The 21,209-nt window shown below is 29.4% G+C and overlaps 2 protein-coding genes and 1 long non-coding RNA gene across 3 annotated transcripts; 2 read left to right on the top strand and 1 right to left on the bottom strand.

Moving 5' to 3' along the window:
* Positions 1-10,182: 10,182 nt before the first annotated feature.
* LOC112941469 (uncharacterized) lies at positions 10,183-11,636 on the bottom strand. Its single transcript, XR_003246733.2, has 2 exons — positions 11,538-11,636; positions 10,183-10,517 (listed from the first exon to the last, which is right to left on the bottom strand). It is a non-coding gene; the product is annotated as an uncharacterized lncRNA (long non-coding RNA).
* A 1,709-nt stretch (positions 11,637-13,345) lies between these two features.
* LOC101244869 (pentatricopeptide repeat-containing protein At1g62260, mitochondrial) lies at positions 13,346-18,390 on the top strand. The gene is made up of 2 exons (XM_004238680.5): positions 13,346-16,512; positions 16,721-18,390. Exon 1 carries the CDS (start codon positions 13,464-13,466, stop codon positions 15,447-15,449), a length of 1,986 nt encoding a protein of 661 aa, XP_004238728.2. The 5' UTR covers positions 13,346-13,463; the 3' UTR covers positions 15,450-16,512; positions 16,721-18,390.
* LOC138337013 (serine carboxypeptidase-like 50) lies at positions 16,789-18,144 on the top strand. Its single transcript, XM_069297643.1, has one exon. It carries the CDS (start codon positions 16,789-16,791, stop codon positions 18,142-18,144), a length of 1,356 nt encoding a protein of 451 aa, XP_069153744.1.
* Positions 18,391-21,209: the final 2,819 nt, after the last annotated feature.

Raw genomic sequence — 21,209 nt, 5'->3', positions numbered from 1 at the left:
ATTGGGCCAACTATATGATTTATTTATTGGGTGATCTATGTTAATTCTATACATATACCTATCGATTTCTACATAGATATATATATTTCCTAACAAAGTTAATGGGTGCTCGAGCACCCGGCGGATATCATGTGGGTCCGCCCCTGCTACTCAACTTAGAACCTTTAGATTCGAGGGTCTATCTTCAAACTTCCACCCTATTGTTAACTTTGATGTGTGTCTTGTCCATTAGTACTATGCAGATTAACATACACCACGGCACCTCCCCTTGAATATGCCATGTCAATTCATCCAACACTGGGACAAATAAAAACGGACTAAAAGTTGATCACTAGGGCAATCCTATCACGATCGCGAAGTATTTCGAGTCTTCAACACCGTTCTTATTTGGGGCTTGGTGTTATCGTACATGTTCTTGATTGTCCTCATGTATACCACATGAACACCTATGGACACCCTAGGGACTTTTTCATATGCTTTTTTGAAGTCAATGAACACCATATGTAAATCTCTCTTCCTATTTCTATACTAATCCAACAATCTCTTAACAAGATGAAGGCCTTCTATGGTCTGATCATCTCAGCATAAATGTCAATTGGTTCTAAAAAATAAGACAAACCCCTCCTCATAGTCATCTCTACCACCGTGTCCTAGACTTTCATAGTATGGCTCAGTAGTTTGATACCGCTAAAGTCATTGCAATTTTGAATATTACCCTTGTTCTTATACAACAAAATCATTCTACTCCACCTCTATTTTTTCGGCATTTAGTAGTCTTTTAAATGACATTAAACAATGTCGTTAGCCACTTTATAATTTGACATGTTATCAGAGCAACCATGAATGTGAATTGATTTTTTCACGTGCAGTGAAGTGTTCCGAGAAATTTGGTATTCATCTTCTTCAAATTTTTCAATTCTGTGTTTTCCGTGGAGAATTCAGGCAATTTAGAAGAAACTGCTTCTGCTACTGCAATTATCATCTCACCTTCAATTGATTACCATCATCCACTTTTTTGTATCTCTCGTTCACAGTAAATGACGTTTTGTCTAACTTCAATTTGACTAATTTATAGTCTATTGTCAAGCCTACTCCGAAAGTAAGCGTGACAATGGCTATTATTATCCATGCACTAAAACAGTTTACTTTGTGTGTGACACTTCAAGTGACAAACCCCAATAGTAAGAAACCCATATGGCTGACTAATCCATTTATTATGTCATCTGCGTATTTTTGAATCAGTAACATTTTCAATTGAAAACTTAATTCAATGGATTCGAGTTTTATCAACTCGATCACATTTGCTTGAAAAGCAAGTATCCCAACAGAACCAGTATTTGTGTTGGAAAACTTAAAATCATTGTTATTGTTGTTGGGATGAATGATTTAGAATCAGATTGAATCTCATATGAATCCATGAAGATGATGGAGTATTGTTATTATGAATTGGTGTAATTATATAGAGAGTGTGTTGGACTCATTTAAAAATGGGCCCAATTTGATCCCAATTGGAAAAAAGAAGAAAAAAAAAAGAGAAATTTTTAAAAGTTGAAAGTGACACTACAAGTGACAAAACCCCAATAGTAAGAAACTTTTTTGTATACCTTGTTCACAGACGTTTTATCTAACTTCAATTTGACTAATTTATAGCCTATTGTCAATCCTATTCCGAAAGTAAGTGTGACAATGACTATTATAATCCATACACCCAAACATTTCACTTCGTTTGAGATATTTGTGTTGGAAGACTTAAAATCATTGTTATTGTTGTTGGGATGGAGGATTTAGAATCAGATTGAATCTCATATGAGTCCATGAATATGATGGAGTGTTGTTATTATGAATTGTTATGATTATATAGAGAGTGTGTTGGACTCATTTAAAAATGGGCCCAATTTGATCCCAATTGAAAAAAAGGAGAAGAAAGAAAAAAGAGAAATTTTTAAAAGTTGAAAGTGACACTACAAGTGACAAAACCCCAATAGTAAGAAACTTTTTTGTATACCTCGTTCACAGTGAATGACGTTTTGTCTAACTTCAATTTGACTAATTTATAGCCTATTATCAATCCTAATCCGAAAGTAAAGGTGACAATGGCTATTATAAGCCATACACCCAAACATTTCACTTCGTTTGAAACTTCAAGTGACAATCCACCCATAGTAAGAAACCCATATGGCTGACTAATCCATTTATTATGTCATCTGCATGTTTTTGAATCAGTAACATTTTCATTTGAAAACTTGATTCAATGGATTCAAGTTTTATCAACTCGATCACATTTGCTTGAAAAGCAAGTGTCCCAACAGAACCAGTATTTGTGTTGGAAGACTTAAAATCATTGTTATTGTTGTTGGGATGGAGGATTTAGAATTAGATTGAATCTCATATGAATCCATGAATATGATGGACTGTTGTTATTATGAATTAGTATGATTATATAGAGAGTGTGTTGGGCTCATTTAAAAATGGCCCAATTTGATCCCAATTGGAAAAAATAAGAAAGAAAAAAGAGAAATTTTTAAAAGTTGAAAGTGACACTACAAGTGACAAAACCACAATAGTAAGAAACTTTTTTGTATACCTCGTTCACAGTGAATGACGTTTTGTCTAACTTCAATTTGACTAATTTATAGCCTATTGTCAATCCTATTCCGAAAGTAAGGGTGACAATGGCTATTATAAGCCATACACCCAAACATTTCACTTCGTTTGAGATATTTGTGTTGGAAGACTTAAAATCATTGTTATTGTTGTTGGGATGGAGGATTTAGAATCAGATTGAATCTCACATGAATCCATGAAGATGACAGAGTGTTGTTATTATGAATTGGTGTAATTATATAGAGAGTGTGTTTGATCCCAATTGGAAAAAAGAAGAAGAAAGAAAAAAGAGAAATTTTTAAAAGTTGAAAGTACTACAAGTGACAAAACCCCAATATTAAGAAACTTTTTTGTATACCTCGTTCACAGTGAATGACGTTTTGTCTAACTTCAATTTGACTAATTTATAGCCTATTGTCAATCCTATTCCGAAAGTAAGGGTGACAATGGCTATTATAAGCCATACACCCAAACATTTCACTTCGTTTGAGATATTTGTGTTGGAAGACTTAAAATCATTGTTATTGTTGTTGGGATGGAGGATTTAGAATCAGATTGAATCTCATATGAATCCATGAAGATGACGGAGTGTTGTTATTATGAATTGGTGTAATTATATAGAGAGTGTGTTTGATCCCAATTGGAAAAAAGAAGAAGAAAGAAAAAAGAGAAATTTTTAAAAGTTGAAAGTACTACAAGTGACAAAACCCCAATATTAAGAAACTTTTTTGTATACCTCGTTCACAGTGAATGACGTTTTGTCTAACTTCAATTTGACTAATTTATAGCCTATTATCAATCCTATTCCGAAAGTAAAGGTGACAATGGCTATTATAAGCGATACACCCAAACATTTCACTTCGTTTGAGACTTCAAGTGACAACCCACCCATAGTAAGAAACCCATATGGCTGACTAATCCATTTATTATGTCATCTGCGTGTTTTTGAATCAGTAACATTTTCATTTGAAAACTTGATTCAATGGATTCAAGTTTTATCAACTCGATCACATTTGCTTGAAAAGCAAGTGTCCCAACAGAACCAGTATTTGTGTTGGAAGACTTAAAATCATTGTTATTGTTGTTGGGATGGAGGATTTAGAATCAAATTGAATCTTATATGAATCCATGAATATGATGGAGTGTTGTTATTATGAATTAGTATGATTATATAGAGAGTGTGTTGGGCTCATTTAAAAATTGGCCCAATTTGATCCCAATTGGAAAAAAGAAGAAGAAAGAAAAAAGAGAAATTTTTAAAAGTTGAAAGTGACACTACAAGTGACAAAACCCCAATAATAAGAAACTTTTTTGTATACCTCGTTCACAGTGAATGGCGTTTTGTCTAACTTCAATTTGACTAATTTATAGCCTATTGTCAATCCTATTCCGAAAGTAAGGGTGACAATGGTTATTATAAGCCATACACCCAAACATTTCACTTCGTTTGAGACTTCAAGTGACAACCCACCCGTGATAAACCCATATGGCTGACTAATCCATTTATTATGTCATCTGCGTGTTTTTGAATCAGTAACATTTTCATTTGAAAACTTGATTCAATGGATTCAAGTTTTATCAACTCGATCACATTTGCTTGAAAAGCAAGTGTCCCAACAGAACCAGTATTTGTGTTGGAAGACTTAAAATCATTGTTATTGTTGTTGGGATGGAGCATTTAGAATCAGATTGAATCTCATATGAGTCCATGAATATGATGGAGTGTTGTTATTATGAATTGGTATGATTATATGGAGAGTGTGTTGGACTCATTTAAAAATGGGCCCAATTTGATCCCAATTGGAAAAAAGAAGAAGAAAGAAAAAAGAGAAATTTTAAAAGTTGAAAGTGACACTACAAGTGACAAAACCCCAATAGTAAGAATTTTTTTTGTATACCTCGTTCACAGTGAATGACGTTTTGTCTAACTTCAATTTGACTAATTTATAGCCTATTATCTATCCTATTCCGAAAGTAAAGGTGACAATGGCTATTATAAGCCTTACACCCAAACATTTCACTTCGTTTGAGACTTCAAGTGACAACCCACCCATAGTATACAACAGTAAGAATCCCATATGGTTCACTAAACCATTTGTTATCTAATCTGCATGTTTTTTATTGAGAAGCATTTCCATTTGAATACTTGATCTAATGGATTCAAGTTTTTTTAACTCTACCACATTTGCTTGAAGAGCAAGTGTGCCAACAAACCCAATATTTGTGTTATTGTTGTTTGTGGGGAGAGTTGGGTTGGAGGATTTAGGATCAGAATTACTTTGAATCTCAATATTTGTGTTATTGTTGGTGGTGGGGAGAGTTGGGTTGGAGGATTTAGATACACTTTGAATCTTATGTGAATCCATGAAGATAATGAATGTTGTTATTATGAATTGGTATGAAGATGATGGAGTGTTTCTTATTAAGAATTGGTATAATTATATAGAGTATGTGTTGGACTCATTTTAAAATGGGCCCAATTTGATATGCCCAATCAGAAAGAAAGAAGAAAAAAAAGAGAATTTTTTTAGTAAAAATTTAAGGAATCCCATAGTGTAATTCAATAATTACACTCTGTCCCGATAAATTTAGTATTTACTAAAAATCCCTTAAAATTTTTGTGTCGTGATACTTTAGACTCTACTGATAGATGATAAATGATACATGGTAAGTTTAAACTGTTAAGAAAAAATGGGGAAAAAACGGTACATTTAAACTTGTTAATTAAAATAGCTTAATTTACGGTAACAGATCATTAATCAGCATTAAATTAGCACGTAATTGGATATTAATTTCAAATTTTGAAAATCAAAGATTATATCATCTATTTTGAATACATCTTTTATGAACAAACTGTTAAACTTCGAACTGCAGTAATTTTATTGTTGTTATTGTGGATGTTTCATGATGAATACATCAATTTTGATGAGACATTCCGGAATTTGGGTGATACACAACAAATTCCTGTATCAATGCATCGTCTAAAACACTATACACACTGATTCAAAATGTATCAGCAAGCACACTTGATGAATTTAAAATGTATCAATGCATCATCTAAAACACTATACACACTTGATGGTTTCAAAATGTATCAGCAAGCACACTGATTCAAAATGTATCAGCAAACACTTCATGTTTCAATGCATCGTCTAAAACACTATACACACTGATTCAAAATGTAGCAGCAAGCACACTTGATGGCGCGGTTATTGAAATTAATCACTGATACATGATAAAAAATTTCAAAAACCCTTGATACATAGGAAATCATATGATACACATCTAATGCATGTATCGAATCATAGACTAAACATTATAATCCACTTAGTACTTATGTATTAAACCTATTGTCTGATACATGATAATAATTTTCATAATTTTTTGATACATATTGGATTCCTTAAAATTTTTACTAATTTCAACAACAATTTTAAAATAAGTATAAAAATACAAACCCGAAACAATGTAGGCCTGACAACAATGTTTGCTGCTTCTTTTTTCTTTTTATGTTGTATTTTGACAACATTTGATTTTGATGTTTCGCTAGAGTCTTTGTTTGAATCCTTCTGAAGCTTCATAGAATCATGAAAGACTTTTTTTTTTATTTTCTTTCTAATTTTCATCGTCGGAATCATATATCCTTCTATTAATTAACGGATCCATTACTATGATGTAATAGAACAATTAACCAAAACAAAAAAAGGAAGAAAATAAGAACTGATGATGGAATAATAAGAAAAAGAAGAAACCAATAACAAATGCTGGGTTAAGAAGAAGAAAGACGATGATGGAGTAAGAAGAATTGAAGACGTGATGGAGTAAGAAGAACAATAAGAACTGGAGAGAAATTGTGCAGTTTTTTTAAATTTCAAAATTTTTATTTTGAAATTCAAAATTTCAAAATTGGGTGTTTTAATTAAAATTAATAATTCAAAATCCAAAAACTGATTTAGAAGATTGAGTGTTTTAGTGGAGAAAAAATAGGCATTATATTGGGGGATTGTGTATTATATGAGAGAGAATGTTATGTATCTATACACTTCTACTAAAATTTTAAAAAAAGGGAATTATGTAATATTTAAAAAAAAAAAGGAAAAATTAGAGAATATAAAACTTATAGTTGTGTATTTAAGTTATTTTTTATTTTTATAAAGTTGAAAATCAGCTCATTCCCATCTCACCTTTACCCAATAAAACATAAAATCTCATACAAATTTATTATCCATGTTAATCCATTTTCAGTAACTCAAACAGTATTTTCTTCCTTTTTCTTTACTATTTTAATAATATTAAGAAAAGATAAAAAGGTTTTCTTTTAAAAAAACATTGTATCGTTTTTTAAAAACGTGAAAAAACGCTTCAAAAATATTCGAATATAAAAATTTGATAAGATAAAAAGGCATACTATGTTTTATCAAGCAAAAAAATTAACTCAAGCCGTTCCTACAAAATTACAACATATTTTGGGTAAAAAAAATTACATTTTTGCTTTTTGCTTTATGCTTTTTGCTCTTTGCTTTTGCAGCCAAAAAGGATATATCTATAGGCTATACTGTTCCTATGGTTATTGGGAACTATTATGTACATTTTTCAATTAATAAAGTCTTTGACCTTCATTGTTTCAATGATATGTTTTCTATTTTTTTTTTAAAAAAAAAAACATTTTTTGTATTGCTGACATTAAATGTCTCATGTAATGCAGTTTATTGCTCCCACCATATTAGTATTATTTGTCATGTTACATTTTTTAAAAGTTAATATGACTAATTTTCAAAGTTAAATTAGATTACATTAATTTAATATTTTAAACAAAAAAAATAGATATTTTAAAACTATATGAAAAATACTACAAATTGCAATTTTTTGCACATTAATATGAAAAAAAATACATCTTACACTTACCGAATGCTCAATGATCAATGAAATGAATATTGAAACATATCATTTTTAAAATGATCGAATCTCATGTATAATTAAGAGTTAGAAAAATCATATTATAAATATAATTAAGAAAATAACGATTGCATTTTTTACTTGGTATTCTTTCATTTGGCATATGAAACTAAATCAAACACTATTATAAATTTCTTATTTTAGGTACGTTAAATAAAAGTGAATAAAACATAACAATTTATCTGAGTAGTTTGATTGATTTTTCAATTAAGGTGCAGATTTTAGATTTTTACTTACACATAAATTACACCAAACTAGAATGTATTATCATGGAAAAATACATGGCAACACAAATTAAGAACTTTCATATTTCTTGATAATGAAGAATTTTGTGGAGTAGCAACATAGATTTGATATTCGTATAATATAATGTCTTTAAAATATATAATTTCTTTATTATTTATAAAAGTAGAAATAGGCTTTAGTAGGAGTGTGAAAAAATCCAACCGCCCCATAAATCGAATAAAAAAAATATATTATTAAGTTATTGTGTTTTTAATGAATTTATAAAAAAAATTTATTGAGTTATTAATTCGGTATCAATTTTTTTATTATTGAATTATTGAATAAATCGATAATTCAATATAATAATTTATTATTATACCCTTCCTAATTATTAAATATTAATAGTAATCTTTGTTTCCTTTACTTTTTTATTTACATTTTGCTCTATTTTTCATTTAAAATATGTCAAATAATATTAAAGAAAAATGGAGATTTTGACTTTTTTTAATCGTTCTAGCTTTAGGATGTAACCAAAAATCACTTTCTCACGCGTCTAATATAGTGTGTTGTCAATTTCTATGTCAAGTGGACAATAAAAGTATACGTGATGGAGGAATAAAAAAGTTTGAAGTAATTAAAATGAAATATAATTTAAATATATATCGAATAAAAAGCTTCAAGTTCAGCGATAATAAATACTTTACCTTTATTTTAAGTAAATTCAACCACTCTCGCCCTCTCTATATATACGGGGGTAAAAAAGAAGAAAAAAATTTAGAAAAGAAGTGAAAAGTAAAATATAGGTACAACTAAAATTGTTGATGAGCTTCTACACTTATTATGGTCGCAAAATAAATATAAGTCTAACATAGCTTTTTAGCTATCTAGTTTGCCAACTTTGAAATATATATTAGTAGTATTTGTTAGCGAAATTTAAATAAATATACTAAAATAAATAAATATTTATTATTTATAGTAATAATATTTCTTTTTCACTTGATCACTTTTAATTTATTTACAACACAAGTTTAATTCATATTACAAAGAACAATTTCTTATTCACATATAATACAAATTTTAATGATAGATAATTCGTTTATCACACATGTTAATACACTTATAATTCAATGTGTCAATTTTTTATCAAACAAACATAATATATCTTTAAAAACAATTATAATTCATATATATTACATACATAATTCACTTTTAACATATATTGCAGATTTAATATAGCATTGCTATAAATAGTAATAAATAAAAAATATTATTAAAATCAGTAATTATTTATTAAAATGTATCAATTCAGGTAATTTTTCCTATTTGTTAAGCTACCTTCTGTTTTTGGACATGAAATTTTGTTTTGTTTTTTAATAGAAGCAATTACGTATTAATAGGAGTCCAATTTATTTTTAATTTTCATTTCTTTGAGTGATAGAACCAAATAAAATCAGATTTAGAAAACCAAATAAAATTGGTTAGTTAAAATGATAACTATGAATTAGCTTTGCTATATTTTACCGTAATTATAATTATATTCAGAAATATATTTTATTAATTATTTATTAAGTTACCTTGTTTATTATAAAAATACTTGATAGTGTAGAAAATTTTATACACTAACTGTGCACAAAATTTAAATTCATGACAATATGGGTTCAACTAATTAATTAGAAAAGACTTGCTCCAATCTTTGATTGTTAATTATTTAAATCTTGTCATATTAATATGAGTTTGTGCTTGTTTAATTATTCACAAAAAGAGCATAATAAAAGAAACTATAGCAATTCGCATGACTTTAGTTATATTTGTTATTTTTTTTTAATTATTAAATAGTTCTAAAAAAATAGTTGTTAAAATATAATATCAAAGTTGCACAAAATATGGTACATTTTGTAATGGTATTAAATAAATGATGGAATCAAACCATATTAGATATTGAATTGTTGTTACGATAATACACTTATTCACATGATCAATTTTCGTTTGCTCGTTCAAAATGAATATTAATATTTATATTAAGAGTCTTGACCATGATACTATAATTAAAATAATATAGATCATACATATCATCAATAAGAATATGATACATTCCACTCCATCACATATTTATACCTCATATAATCAAAGCATGTAAACTCTCTTTTTTTTTTACGTATATCTAATTTTAATTTAATTATTCATCTTTGTAATATTGAAAAATAATGATCAATTCCATAGAAAGTAGAAACTTACATTTTATTCTTTCACGTATAATTATTTATCCAAATTAATTTTAATTTTTAATATTATTTACACAGTTATGTGTATTACATAATTCAAGATATAGGTAACTCGCATATAAAATAACTAATATTTAAAAATGAAAAGAAGGGGAAGAAAAAGGGGAAATGTATATAGAGATAGAAACTTTTCTTATTTTAGCATTAACTTTTTTTTTTTTTAAAGTTACATATAATCGAGATAACTATATATTAACTATTTTAAAAGAAAAAACTGTAATTTCATCATTTTTCATATTTTTTTAATATTATATTTTGTCCATAAAATCTTCATTCTTCATGCCCCTATTAAGTTTTGCAATCCAATTTTCGAAAACGTATATTTTGAGCAAGCACATACATGGAGTGCACAACGATAAGGAGGTTTATGGCAAAAACTCTTACAATCTTCATCTTTCTCACAAAAACAACACAACTTGACGTCTCTTGCCTCAACGTCTGGTGAAACACCTGTAAAAATGAAAAAAAGATAATCTATAACTGATCGTGATATGTATGAAGTTTTTATCTTAACGAAAAATACATATATATACTAAAGACACTTATTTCCTACAAAATTATGACGTAATTTTTAGAAAATGTACCTGTCAAAAATTATTCTGAATTAATTTGTAAAAAAATTAAAATTATCGATAATTTTTTCAAACGTGATAAAAGAAATCATATATAAATAATATAATATGAATATAAAAGAAATCATATATAAATAATATAAAAAATCTATAACTGATCGTGATATGTACATTGAAGCTTTTATCTTAACAAAAAATACATATATATACTAAAAACGCACGTATTTCCTACAAAATTATGACGTAATTTTTTCGAAAATGTACCTGTCAAAAATTATTCTGAATTAATTTGTAAAAAAATTTAAAATTATTGATAATTTTTTCAAACGTGATAAAAGAAATCATATATAAATAATATAACATGAATATAAAAGAAATCATATATAAATAATATAAAAAATCTATAACTGATCGTGATATGTACATCGAAGCTTTTATCACATATATATACTAAAACGCCACATATTTCCTATAAAATTATGACGTAATTTTTCGAAAACGTGCTTGTCAAAAATTATTCTCAATAAATTTATAAAAATCTAAAATCATCGATAATTTTTCAACGTGATAAAAGAAATTATATATAAATAATATAATATAGAACGATGTTGTTGTTTAATTGGTGCATCTTATATACTCACATGAGTAATTCTAATCCTAAAAAAAACAATCTTTCGTCTACTTCTTCTCCCTCCCTCTAATGAATGTGTAACTTCACCTAAAAATAAACAAATCAATAAGTAAATAAAAAAAATAAATCTATGAAAATAATATTTTAATACAAGAAAAAATAAAAAGAAAATTTGTGGAAAGAAAAATCAAAAAGTGGTTGTAATATTCATGTATTAAAAAAAATTAAAACAAGTACACAATATAAAAGAGGGAGAAAAAAACTTACAAATTTTTATCACCGTGATCATAAGAAAAAAAGTCATCACTTTGAAAGCCATATCAAAATATTTTTTTTCTAATGCCACAATATTCTACTTGAAAATAATATGTGAATGCTTCTATTTATAGCATGGTGAATTAAATATTTCAATGAATTTAATTTATGTTATAAAAATAAAATATCTAATGAACACAAAATGACCAATATTCAATAAAAATTAAATGATATACAAGAAAACAGTAAGTATGAATTTATCTACTAAAGAAATATTAAATTATAATTTTGAAAAATAAATTTTAAATTTGGTAAAATAGTCAAACTTTGTTTTTTGAGCCATAGGTGTTATTGATTTGATGACCAAAATATTTTATAGCAAATTAAAGTAACTCTAAGGAGAATAAAACAAGTATTTTATGGTCTTTTAACTCTTATCTATTACAAAAAAGACATTAAATTCTAATTTACGTTATATACAATCAAATTTAAAACTTGATCCAAAGTTTAGTCTAATACGTTTTGTTACTTTGAAGACAATTAACATAACAAATGGATCAATGGAAGAAATATAATTAATATTAATGGTATCTATTTAGCACAAATTAAATTGTGTTATCACATTCAAATATTTAGTAGCAAATTAGAGTAAATAAGAATATACAATCATGGAAGTTCTATTTTGTTTTATTTTTATTTTTTAACACTATCACAAAAAAAATCGATCTCTCTTCTATTCAATTATATATAATATAAAATAAATGATTTTGGATTGAGTATGAAAAACAAAAGGATTGAATTATTGATTTTAGTTGGGCAAGTCTGAAATGGATCGAAGAGGTAAAATTTTGAAGTTACGATATATTTTTAAAATTAGAAAATTAATTTACATATGCTTTAAATTAGAAAATTGAGGAATATATTTATCCCTTTACCTTTAGCCCTGCCATCAAGCGATAATTGAACTAATAACTAATTAACTTACAAAAGATAATTTTCTTGTAAACAGTCACATTGAGATATATATTTTTTTTATTTTAATTTATGTGATATCACTCTATTGAGCAGAAAATTTAAGAAATATGAAAAAAATTATTGTGTTCGCTAAATTGCCTTTATTAAATCACTTTAATATTTACTTGAGTTGATTTTTCTTCGTAATAAAATGTTAAATGAGATTCAATAAAAATAAAGTAAAATGACAATATTAAATAGCTATCAACTAAGAATGTATTTTTTACAAAATTGCCACATAAATTTATATTGAAAGAATTATTATAGAACTGATATTGACTTATCGACTATCGATTTGAAACATGCTAAATCATTATGAAACCATTAAGAAATGATTTATCAACTATCGTTTTATTGATCATTATCTATTCAATTATCAATTTTATCGTTAGATTTGCCACAAAAAATAAATAATTGAAAATTATGTAGAAATATCGTGAAATAATAAACAAACCATGAGTTTGATATATTACGTCTTGTTCAAAAAACAACAAAGAAACTGCCAGAAATAAATAAAAAAATGAAACTAAATTCTACCGAATAAAATAAATATAATATGTGAATTTACAAAACGATTATGGAAAATACTTATCCGCATCAAGTGTTCACAGCAAATCAATGTAATTTTCATTATTACGTGATTGAATGAAGTAGAATGAACTATAAATCCAAACACATAACATACATATTAATGTGTGTAAGTTTTACCCTACAATTATCTGTTAACCCGAATCATCAACCTGCGGATAAAAAAAATTAAAATTATTATCAAAATCATTAAACTAATAACTCATTACCATAAATCAATTACTTTTTTTGTTCGAATTATAAAATTTTCGAATTAATAAATTTTACGTGATATATGAACACATGATTACACAGTTAACTAAATTAAACCATTGCTAAGCTGCTAATTATCCAGCCATGGCAGTTTGGTGGAGGAATATAAGCAGCTCAAGGAAGCAGCTAAGCTATCTGTGTGACAGAGACATTGCATCAGTTCAAAAATTACGTTATCAATCAACATTGAGGTGCAAAATTTCTGATGCTGTTCCAGATATACGTAGAGTGAACAAGAACATCACAAATTTGATTCGAAATGGTCGATTAGAGGATGCTCGGGTATTATTTGATGAGTTAACACATCGAAATACAGTTACTTGGAACTCAATGATTAGTGGGTATGTGCAACAGCGTGAGATTGTGAAAGCACGGTACCTGTTTGATGAAATGCCGCAGAGGGATGTTGTTTCTTGGAATTTGATGATTTCTGGTTATTTGTCTTGTAGAGGGAGAGGGTATTTGGAGGAGGGTAGGAATCTGTTTGGTGAAATGCCTGAGAGAGATTATGTTTCTTGGAATACTATGATTAGTGGGTATGCTAAATGTGGGAGAATGGATGAAGCGTTGGAGGTTTTTGAGTGTATGCCTGTGAAAAATGTTGTGTCTTGGAATGCGGTGATTTCGGGTTTTTTGCGTAATGGGGATGTGAAAACTGCTGTTGAGTATTTTAAGAGAATGCCAGTGAGGGATTCGGCGTCTTTTAGTGTACTTGTATCCGGTTTGATACAGAACGAGGAATTGGATGAGGCGGAACATTTTCTGTATGAATTTGGAGAGTGTAATGATGGGAAAGAAGATATGGTTCATGCATATAACACTTTGATTGCCGGATATGGTCAGAAAGGAAGAGTTGGTGATGCTAGACGCATTTTTGATAACGTTCCATCTTTTAGCGGTCAGGGAAATAGCAAAAAGAAGAAATTTGAGAGGAATGTGGTATCGTGGAATTCCATGATCCTGGCTTATAGCAAAGCAGGAGATTTGGTTTCTGCAAGAGAACTTTTTGATCAGATGACGGAGAGGGATATATTTTCATGGAACACAATGGTTTGTGGCTATGTCCATGCGTCAAATATGAGTGAAGCATCAAGCCTGTTTTCTAAAATGCCAAATCCTGATGTACTAACATGGAATTCAATCATCTCTGGATATGCACAGGCGGGAAAGTTGGAATTGGCACGTAATTATTTTGAAAGGATGCCCCACAAGAATCGGGTTTCTTGGAATTCAATGATCTCGGGGTGTGAAAGAAATGCAGACTATGAAGGAGCAATAAAGTTATTCAGGACGATGCAACAGGCAGGAGAGAAACCTGATAGACACACACTTTCCTCACTTCTAAGTGTTTGTGCTGAAACTGTGGCATTGTTTCTGGGTATGCAGATTCATCAGCTAGTGACAAAGACTGTTATACCAGATATACCTTTAAACAATTCCCTAATAACCATGTATGCAAAATGTGGCAAAATACATGAAGCAAGGGTAATTTTCGAAAAGATGAAATTTCAAAAGGACGTAATCTCATGGAATGCAATGGTCGGAGGATATGCATCTCATGGTTTTGCATTTGAAGCGCTAGAGCTTTTTGAATTAATGAAGTGCCTGAAAGTGAGGCCAACTCACATCACGTTCATTTCAGTTCTGAATGCATGTGCTCATGCTGGTTTAGTGGATCAAGGTCGGTTATATTTTAAATCTATGGAATCTGAATTCGGCATCAAACCTGAGATTGAACATTTTGGCTCCCTTGTGGATATTGTTTGTCGAGATGGGCAACTTGAGGAAGCCATGAAAGTGATTAACACTATGCCACTGGAGCCAGATAAGGCTGTCTGGGGTGCAGTACTAGGTGCTTGTAGGGTGCACAACAATGTTGAGTTGGCGCGAATAGCAGCTGAAGCGCTAATGCGCCTAGAACCAGAGAGTTCAGGTCCTTATGTTTTGCTGTATAACATGTATGCTGATGCTGGAAGGTGGGATGATGCAAATGAAATCAGGATGTTGATGGAAACAAATAAGATAAGGAAGGAGCCCGCTCATAGCACGGTCGGCTCTACTTCCTCATAGTGATTTCCGAAATTGTGAATCTTGATCACTCGAAGAATTTGGACCGAGTTGACTATGTTGGGGCTTAAGTCATTAGAAGAAAGATGTCACATGCAGTGTCTTGCCGATCATTTGCAGTATCCCTTGCTTTGACAAAATAATGCAACAATGCTGTTAAACCCCTGTGTCATAGAACTAAGAGTTCCTAATCTTTGGACTTTGTATGAAGTTCAACTGGAGAGTTACTCCTGTTTGCCTTTTTTTCCTGATAATTATGGTTCTTCCTTCACAATTATTGGTTTTTTATTGCTTACTGGAGAATGGAGATGACCATGTTCATTGCTCTAATTCATGTCAGGCAACACTGCTCTCTGACATCAAGCATTTCCACCAGAACAATCAGAAAAGAGACCAAAGCTTATTAGGATGGAGAACGTTAACATCGATGCAAATGCTCCAACTTCTCAACATGTATTCAAATAACTGAAGAGGAGCTTGTGGGGTTTGAGGATGATGCTGAGAAGCTAATTCATTTACTGACTAAAGAAACAGAGGATCTGGATAGTATATCTATTGTTGGCATGCCTTGTCTAGGGAAGGCAACTTTGGCCACAAAGACATTCAAAGATCCTTCTATTGTTTTGTCGCTTTGACATTCGAGCATGGTGTGCTGTCTCACAAACATAAAATCCGAGAGAGCTATTAATTGACATCGTTGGGCGAGTCACAGGCGTGCATCACAGTGATGGTATAGCTGATATGTTGCTCACATGTTTGATTGGCAAAAGATATCTCATTTGTTGGATGATATATGGGAAGTCGAGTCGTGGGGTTAGTTAAGATTATGTTTTCCAGTTGGTGGAAATTGAAGCAGAATTATCGACTTAAACAAGTAGCAGATGAACTGATGCGACATGATGATCCATAATGTCTTGGATTCATTTGAAAATGTTGCTGAAGTAACTGAAAAGGAAGCTTTGCCCCCTGAACTTCGGGTGCTGGAATACAAATTCATTTGAAGATATCGTGGCTATGTCAATGTAGTGCTGAAAAATTTTCCCCAAGGAAAACATGTATTAAGCAGGTATTGATCCCTAGTCCTCTAATCGTTTCGTATGGTGTATTAATAATCCATTAACTCCGTATATCTTATTTGGTACATTTTTTTCATGCTATGTATTCTTATTGTGTATTGAGGTGTGTATTACTAATACTATGAAATAAAATATGTATATGTTTAATGCAAGTATTATTAATATTTTAACCTCCTCCTTTGGAATCTTTTGCCACAGGAATCTTTATTTGCTCAGTGCTTCAGTGCCCACTTCTTTCACACTCACTCCATCAAGATTTGCCATTGATGGATTTCAAGTTCCTCTCTTTTCTCATCTTCCACTACTTCCTAATCAATTCATCAACAATCTATGCATCTCTTCCATTCCCTAATGACTCTCTCCCCACTAAGTCTGGCTACCTCAGGGTCAATGACACAACCAGCTCCGCCATTTTCTACACATTCTACGAAGCTCAAAATCTCACCACACCTCTTTCTCAAACCCCACTTCTCATTTGGCTACAAGGCGGACCTGGATGCTCCTCTATGCTCGGAAACTTCTATGAATTATGCCCTTGGCGAGTCTCTTCTTCTCACAGACAAAAAATCGAACATGTAGCGCACAATCCTAATAATGGATCTTGGAATCGGATTTTTGGGTTGCTTTTCCTTGATAATCCAATTGGTGTTGGATTTAGCATTGCTGCAACACCTGAAGAAATCCCGAGGAACCAAAAAGGAGTGGCAAAGCACTTATATATCGCGATAAAAAAGTTCATCGAGCTGAATGAATCGTTCAAGGATCGGCCTATTTACATCGCGGGTGAGAGTTATGCTGGTAAATATGTGCCAGCAATTGGATATCAAGTCTTGAAGAAAAATGTCATGTTGCCTGTTCGTAGTAGAGTGAATTTGGCTGGAGTTGTCATTGGTAACGGACTAACTGATCCGATTAGCCAAGTTGCTACTCATGCTGCAAATGCGTATTACTTTGGATTGATAAATGAAAAACAAAGGAAACAACTAGAGTTGCTTCAAGAGAAGGCGATTTCGTTGGCAAAGAATGGTAATTGGAGTGATGCAACGAATGCTCGAAGTAAAGTCTTGAACACTTTACAAAACATGACTGAAATGCCAACTCTGTATAACATTAGAAGGCACAAGCCATACCAAAACCATCTGGTAGCTGAGTTTTTGAACAATGTTGAGGTGAAAAAGGCATTGGGAGTGAATGAAACTATTGTTTTCGAGGTGTGTAGTAAGGTGGTGAGGGAAGCATTACACGAAGATTTGATGAAGAGTGTGAAGTATATGGTGTTGTTCCTTGTCAAGAATACTAAAGTTTTGTTGTATGAAGGTCAGCTAGATTTGAGAGTTGGGTTAGTGTCAACCGAGGCGTGGGTGAAGAGAATGAAGTGGGAAGAAATCGACAAGTTCTTGGAAGCAGATAGGAAAGTTTGGAGAGTCAACGACGAGCTAGCAGGGTATGTGCAGAAATGGAGGAACTTAAGCCATGTTGTGGTGTTGGATGCTGGACATTTGGTTCCACATGATCAACCATTGAATTCTCAGGCCATGATTGAAGATTGGGTACTTGAAAAGGGAGTTTTTGCTAATGATCAAATTGAAAACTTGTCCACCAATATGTTTGATGTACTTTAGGACTATGTTGCTCAGTCTCTTCAAAAATATTATCGGGTGTTAGTTTGATCCACCAAAAATAGTGTTTTTTTAGAGGATCTGACACGGGTGCAATTGTATTTTTGGAAAGTCCGAGCAACGTAGCTTTAGGATGAAGCTAAGTTTACTTGTTTTAACTTTGTAAGAGATCATAGTACATGTTGCTATGCTATGTTCCTCCTTCAATGAGTTGTTTAAAACTCCTTTTAAGTGTTTTTTTTTTGTTTATTTATGATTTCATTGATCTCTTATTATATTTTTTATGAGATTATCGAAAACAAGCTTTTTATCTCTTCGATATTGATAAGGTTTAAGTACATTATATTCTCTCCCGACCTCACTTTTTGTTGTTGACTTATTTATTCTCGTGATCATAGCTGATTAGCTCCTTTGACTCAAGACCTAGATAATCTTGGTTAATGTAATTTCAATTACAAAATCTTGCTTAATTAAGTATAATTACATTCTTATTTATATTTTGACTGGAAATATTAAAAGAAAAATGGGTAATTAGTAGTACTGTTATATGGATCTTGTTGTTAGACTACTTTGTTTCTTATATTCAAGTTAATAAACAAATACTATGTTTTATTTTACCTAAATGCTACGATAGTTAGAAAAATTCTTTTGACTTAAATGTATCTAAAATAAGTCAATCTAAATAGAATTTAGTACATGTATTCACAAATTGAAAAAACATCAGGTAATTATATAAAATAAGTATGTATATATCAATTTATATATTTTTGTAGTTATATACAAAAAGTTTATATATATCGATTTAATATTTGATAGTTATATACAAAATTGATTGAGATATATATATTTTTTGTATATTCATATATACATATACATATATAATTTATAGTTAAATACAAACACAAATAGTTTATATTTGCACAACATATAATTTTTCAAATTTTCAAGGAAATGAGCTTTTTAAAAAGATAAAATATTATCTTTTCTTGATATTATAAAAGTAATAAATGAAATAAATAAATATATATTTAAATAGTGGACAAATAAATTTACACGAAAGGAGTAATATAGTAATTTCAACAATATATAAGAAGACACAAAATTTTACTCATAAAACGCATACACCAATAAAGTTTTATGCCTTATATTTTTTGTTCTTCTATTTTAAGTAATTGAGCAGCGTATTTTCAAGTTTTCAACGACATAAAAAATTTTTAAAAGATAAAATATGTATGTGTATTTTTCTTGATATACAAAAGATAAAAATGTAATAATTAAATACATTTTAAATTTCATGGACAAGATATAAATGAAATAAATAAAACAAGTTTTATGCCTTTTCTTATGAAATCTTTCTATTAAGGTATTTTTGAAGCATTTTTTCACGTTTACAACGATATTACGATTTTTAAACGATAAAATATCTATCTTTTCTGGATATTATAAAAATAATAAATGAAATAAATGTATAAATATTGAAAATAGTGGGAAAATTAAATTAAATAGAAGGGGTAATATAGTAATTTGAACAATAAATGAGAGGACACACATATTTACTCATAAAACGCAATTGTCAAATGAAATTTATGTCTTTTCTTATGAAATCTTTCTATTAAGGCATTTCTGAAGCGTTTTTTCACGTTTACAACGACATTACAATTTTTTAGAAGATAAAATATCTATCTTTTCTGTATATTATAAAAATAATAAATGTATAGATATTGAAAATAATGGAAAAATTAAATTAAATAGAAGGGGTAATATAGTAATTTGAACAATAAATGAGAGGACACACAAATTTACTCATAAAACACGTTTGTCATACGAGTTTTATGCCCTTTCTTATAAAATCATTCTATTAAGGTATTTCTGAAGTGTATTTTTCACGTTTTCAACAAAATGAGTTTTTTCAGAAGATAAAATATCTATCTTTTCTAGATATTATAAAAATAGTAAATGAAATAAATGTATAAATATTGAAAATAATGGAAAAATTAAATTAAATAGAAGGGGTAATATAGTAATTTGAACAATAAATGAGAGGACACACAGATTTACTCATAAAACGCGTTTGTCAAACAAGTTTTATGCCTTTTCTTATGAAATCATTCTATCAAGGTATTTCTAAAGCTTTTTTTTTTCACGTTTACAACAAAATGAGTTTTTTCAGAAGATAAAATATCTATATTTTCTGGATACTATAAAATAGTAAATGAAATAAATGTATAAATATTGAAAATAGTGGAAAAATTAAATTAAATAGAAGGGGTAATATAGTAATTTGAACAATAAATGAGAGGACATGCAGATTTACTCATAAATAACAATTGTCAAGTGAGTTTTATGCCTTTTCTTATGAAATCTTCATTTTAAGGTATTTCTAAAGCGTTTTTTCACATTTACAACGACATTACAATTTTTTAGAAGATAAAATATCTATCTTTTCCGTATATTATAAAAATAATAAATGTATATATATTGAAAATAATGAGAAAAATTAAATTAAATAGAAGGGGTAATATAGTAATTTGAACAATAAATGAGAGGACACGCAGATTTATTCATACAACGCGTTTGTCAAACGAGTTTTATGCCTTTTCTTATAAAATCTTTCTATTAAGGTATTTCTGAAGCGTTTTTTCACATTTACAACGATATTATAATTTTTTAGAAGATAAAATATCTATCTTTTCTGTATATTATAAAAATAATAAATGTATAAATATTGAAAATAATGGAAAAATTAAATTAAATAGAAGGGGTGATATAGTAATTTGAATAATAAATGAGAGGACACACAGTTTTACTCAAATACGCATTTGTCAAACGAGTATTATGTCTTTTCTTATTAAATCAGTCTATTGAGGTATTTCTGAAGCGTATTTTTCACGTTTTCAACAAAATGAGTTTTTTCAGAAGATAAAATATCTATCTTTTCTGGATATTATAAAAATAGTAAATGAAATAAATGTATAAATATTGAAAATAATGGAAAAATTAAATTAAATAGAAGGGGTAATATAGTAATTTGAACAAAAAATGAGAGGACACACAAATTTACACATAAA

Source organism: Solanum lycopersicum, chromosome 5 (genome assembly GCF_036512215.1).
Source record: "Solanum lycopersicum chromosome 5, SLM_r2.1".
Lineage (NCBI taxonomy): Eukaryota > Viridiplantae > Streptophyta > Magnoliopsida > Solanales > Solanaceae > Solanum > Solanum lycopersicum.
The sequence above is the reverse complement of the archived record's forward strand: the minus strand, read 5'-3'. Positions and strand labels throughout refer to the sequence as shown.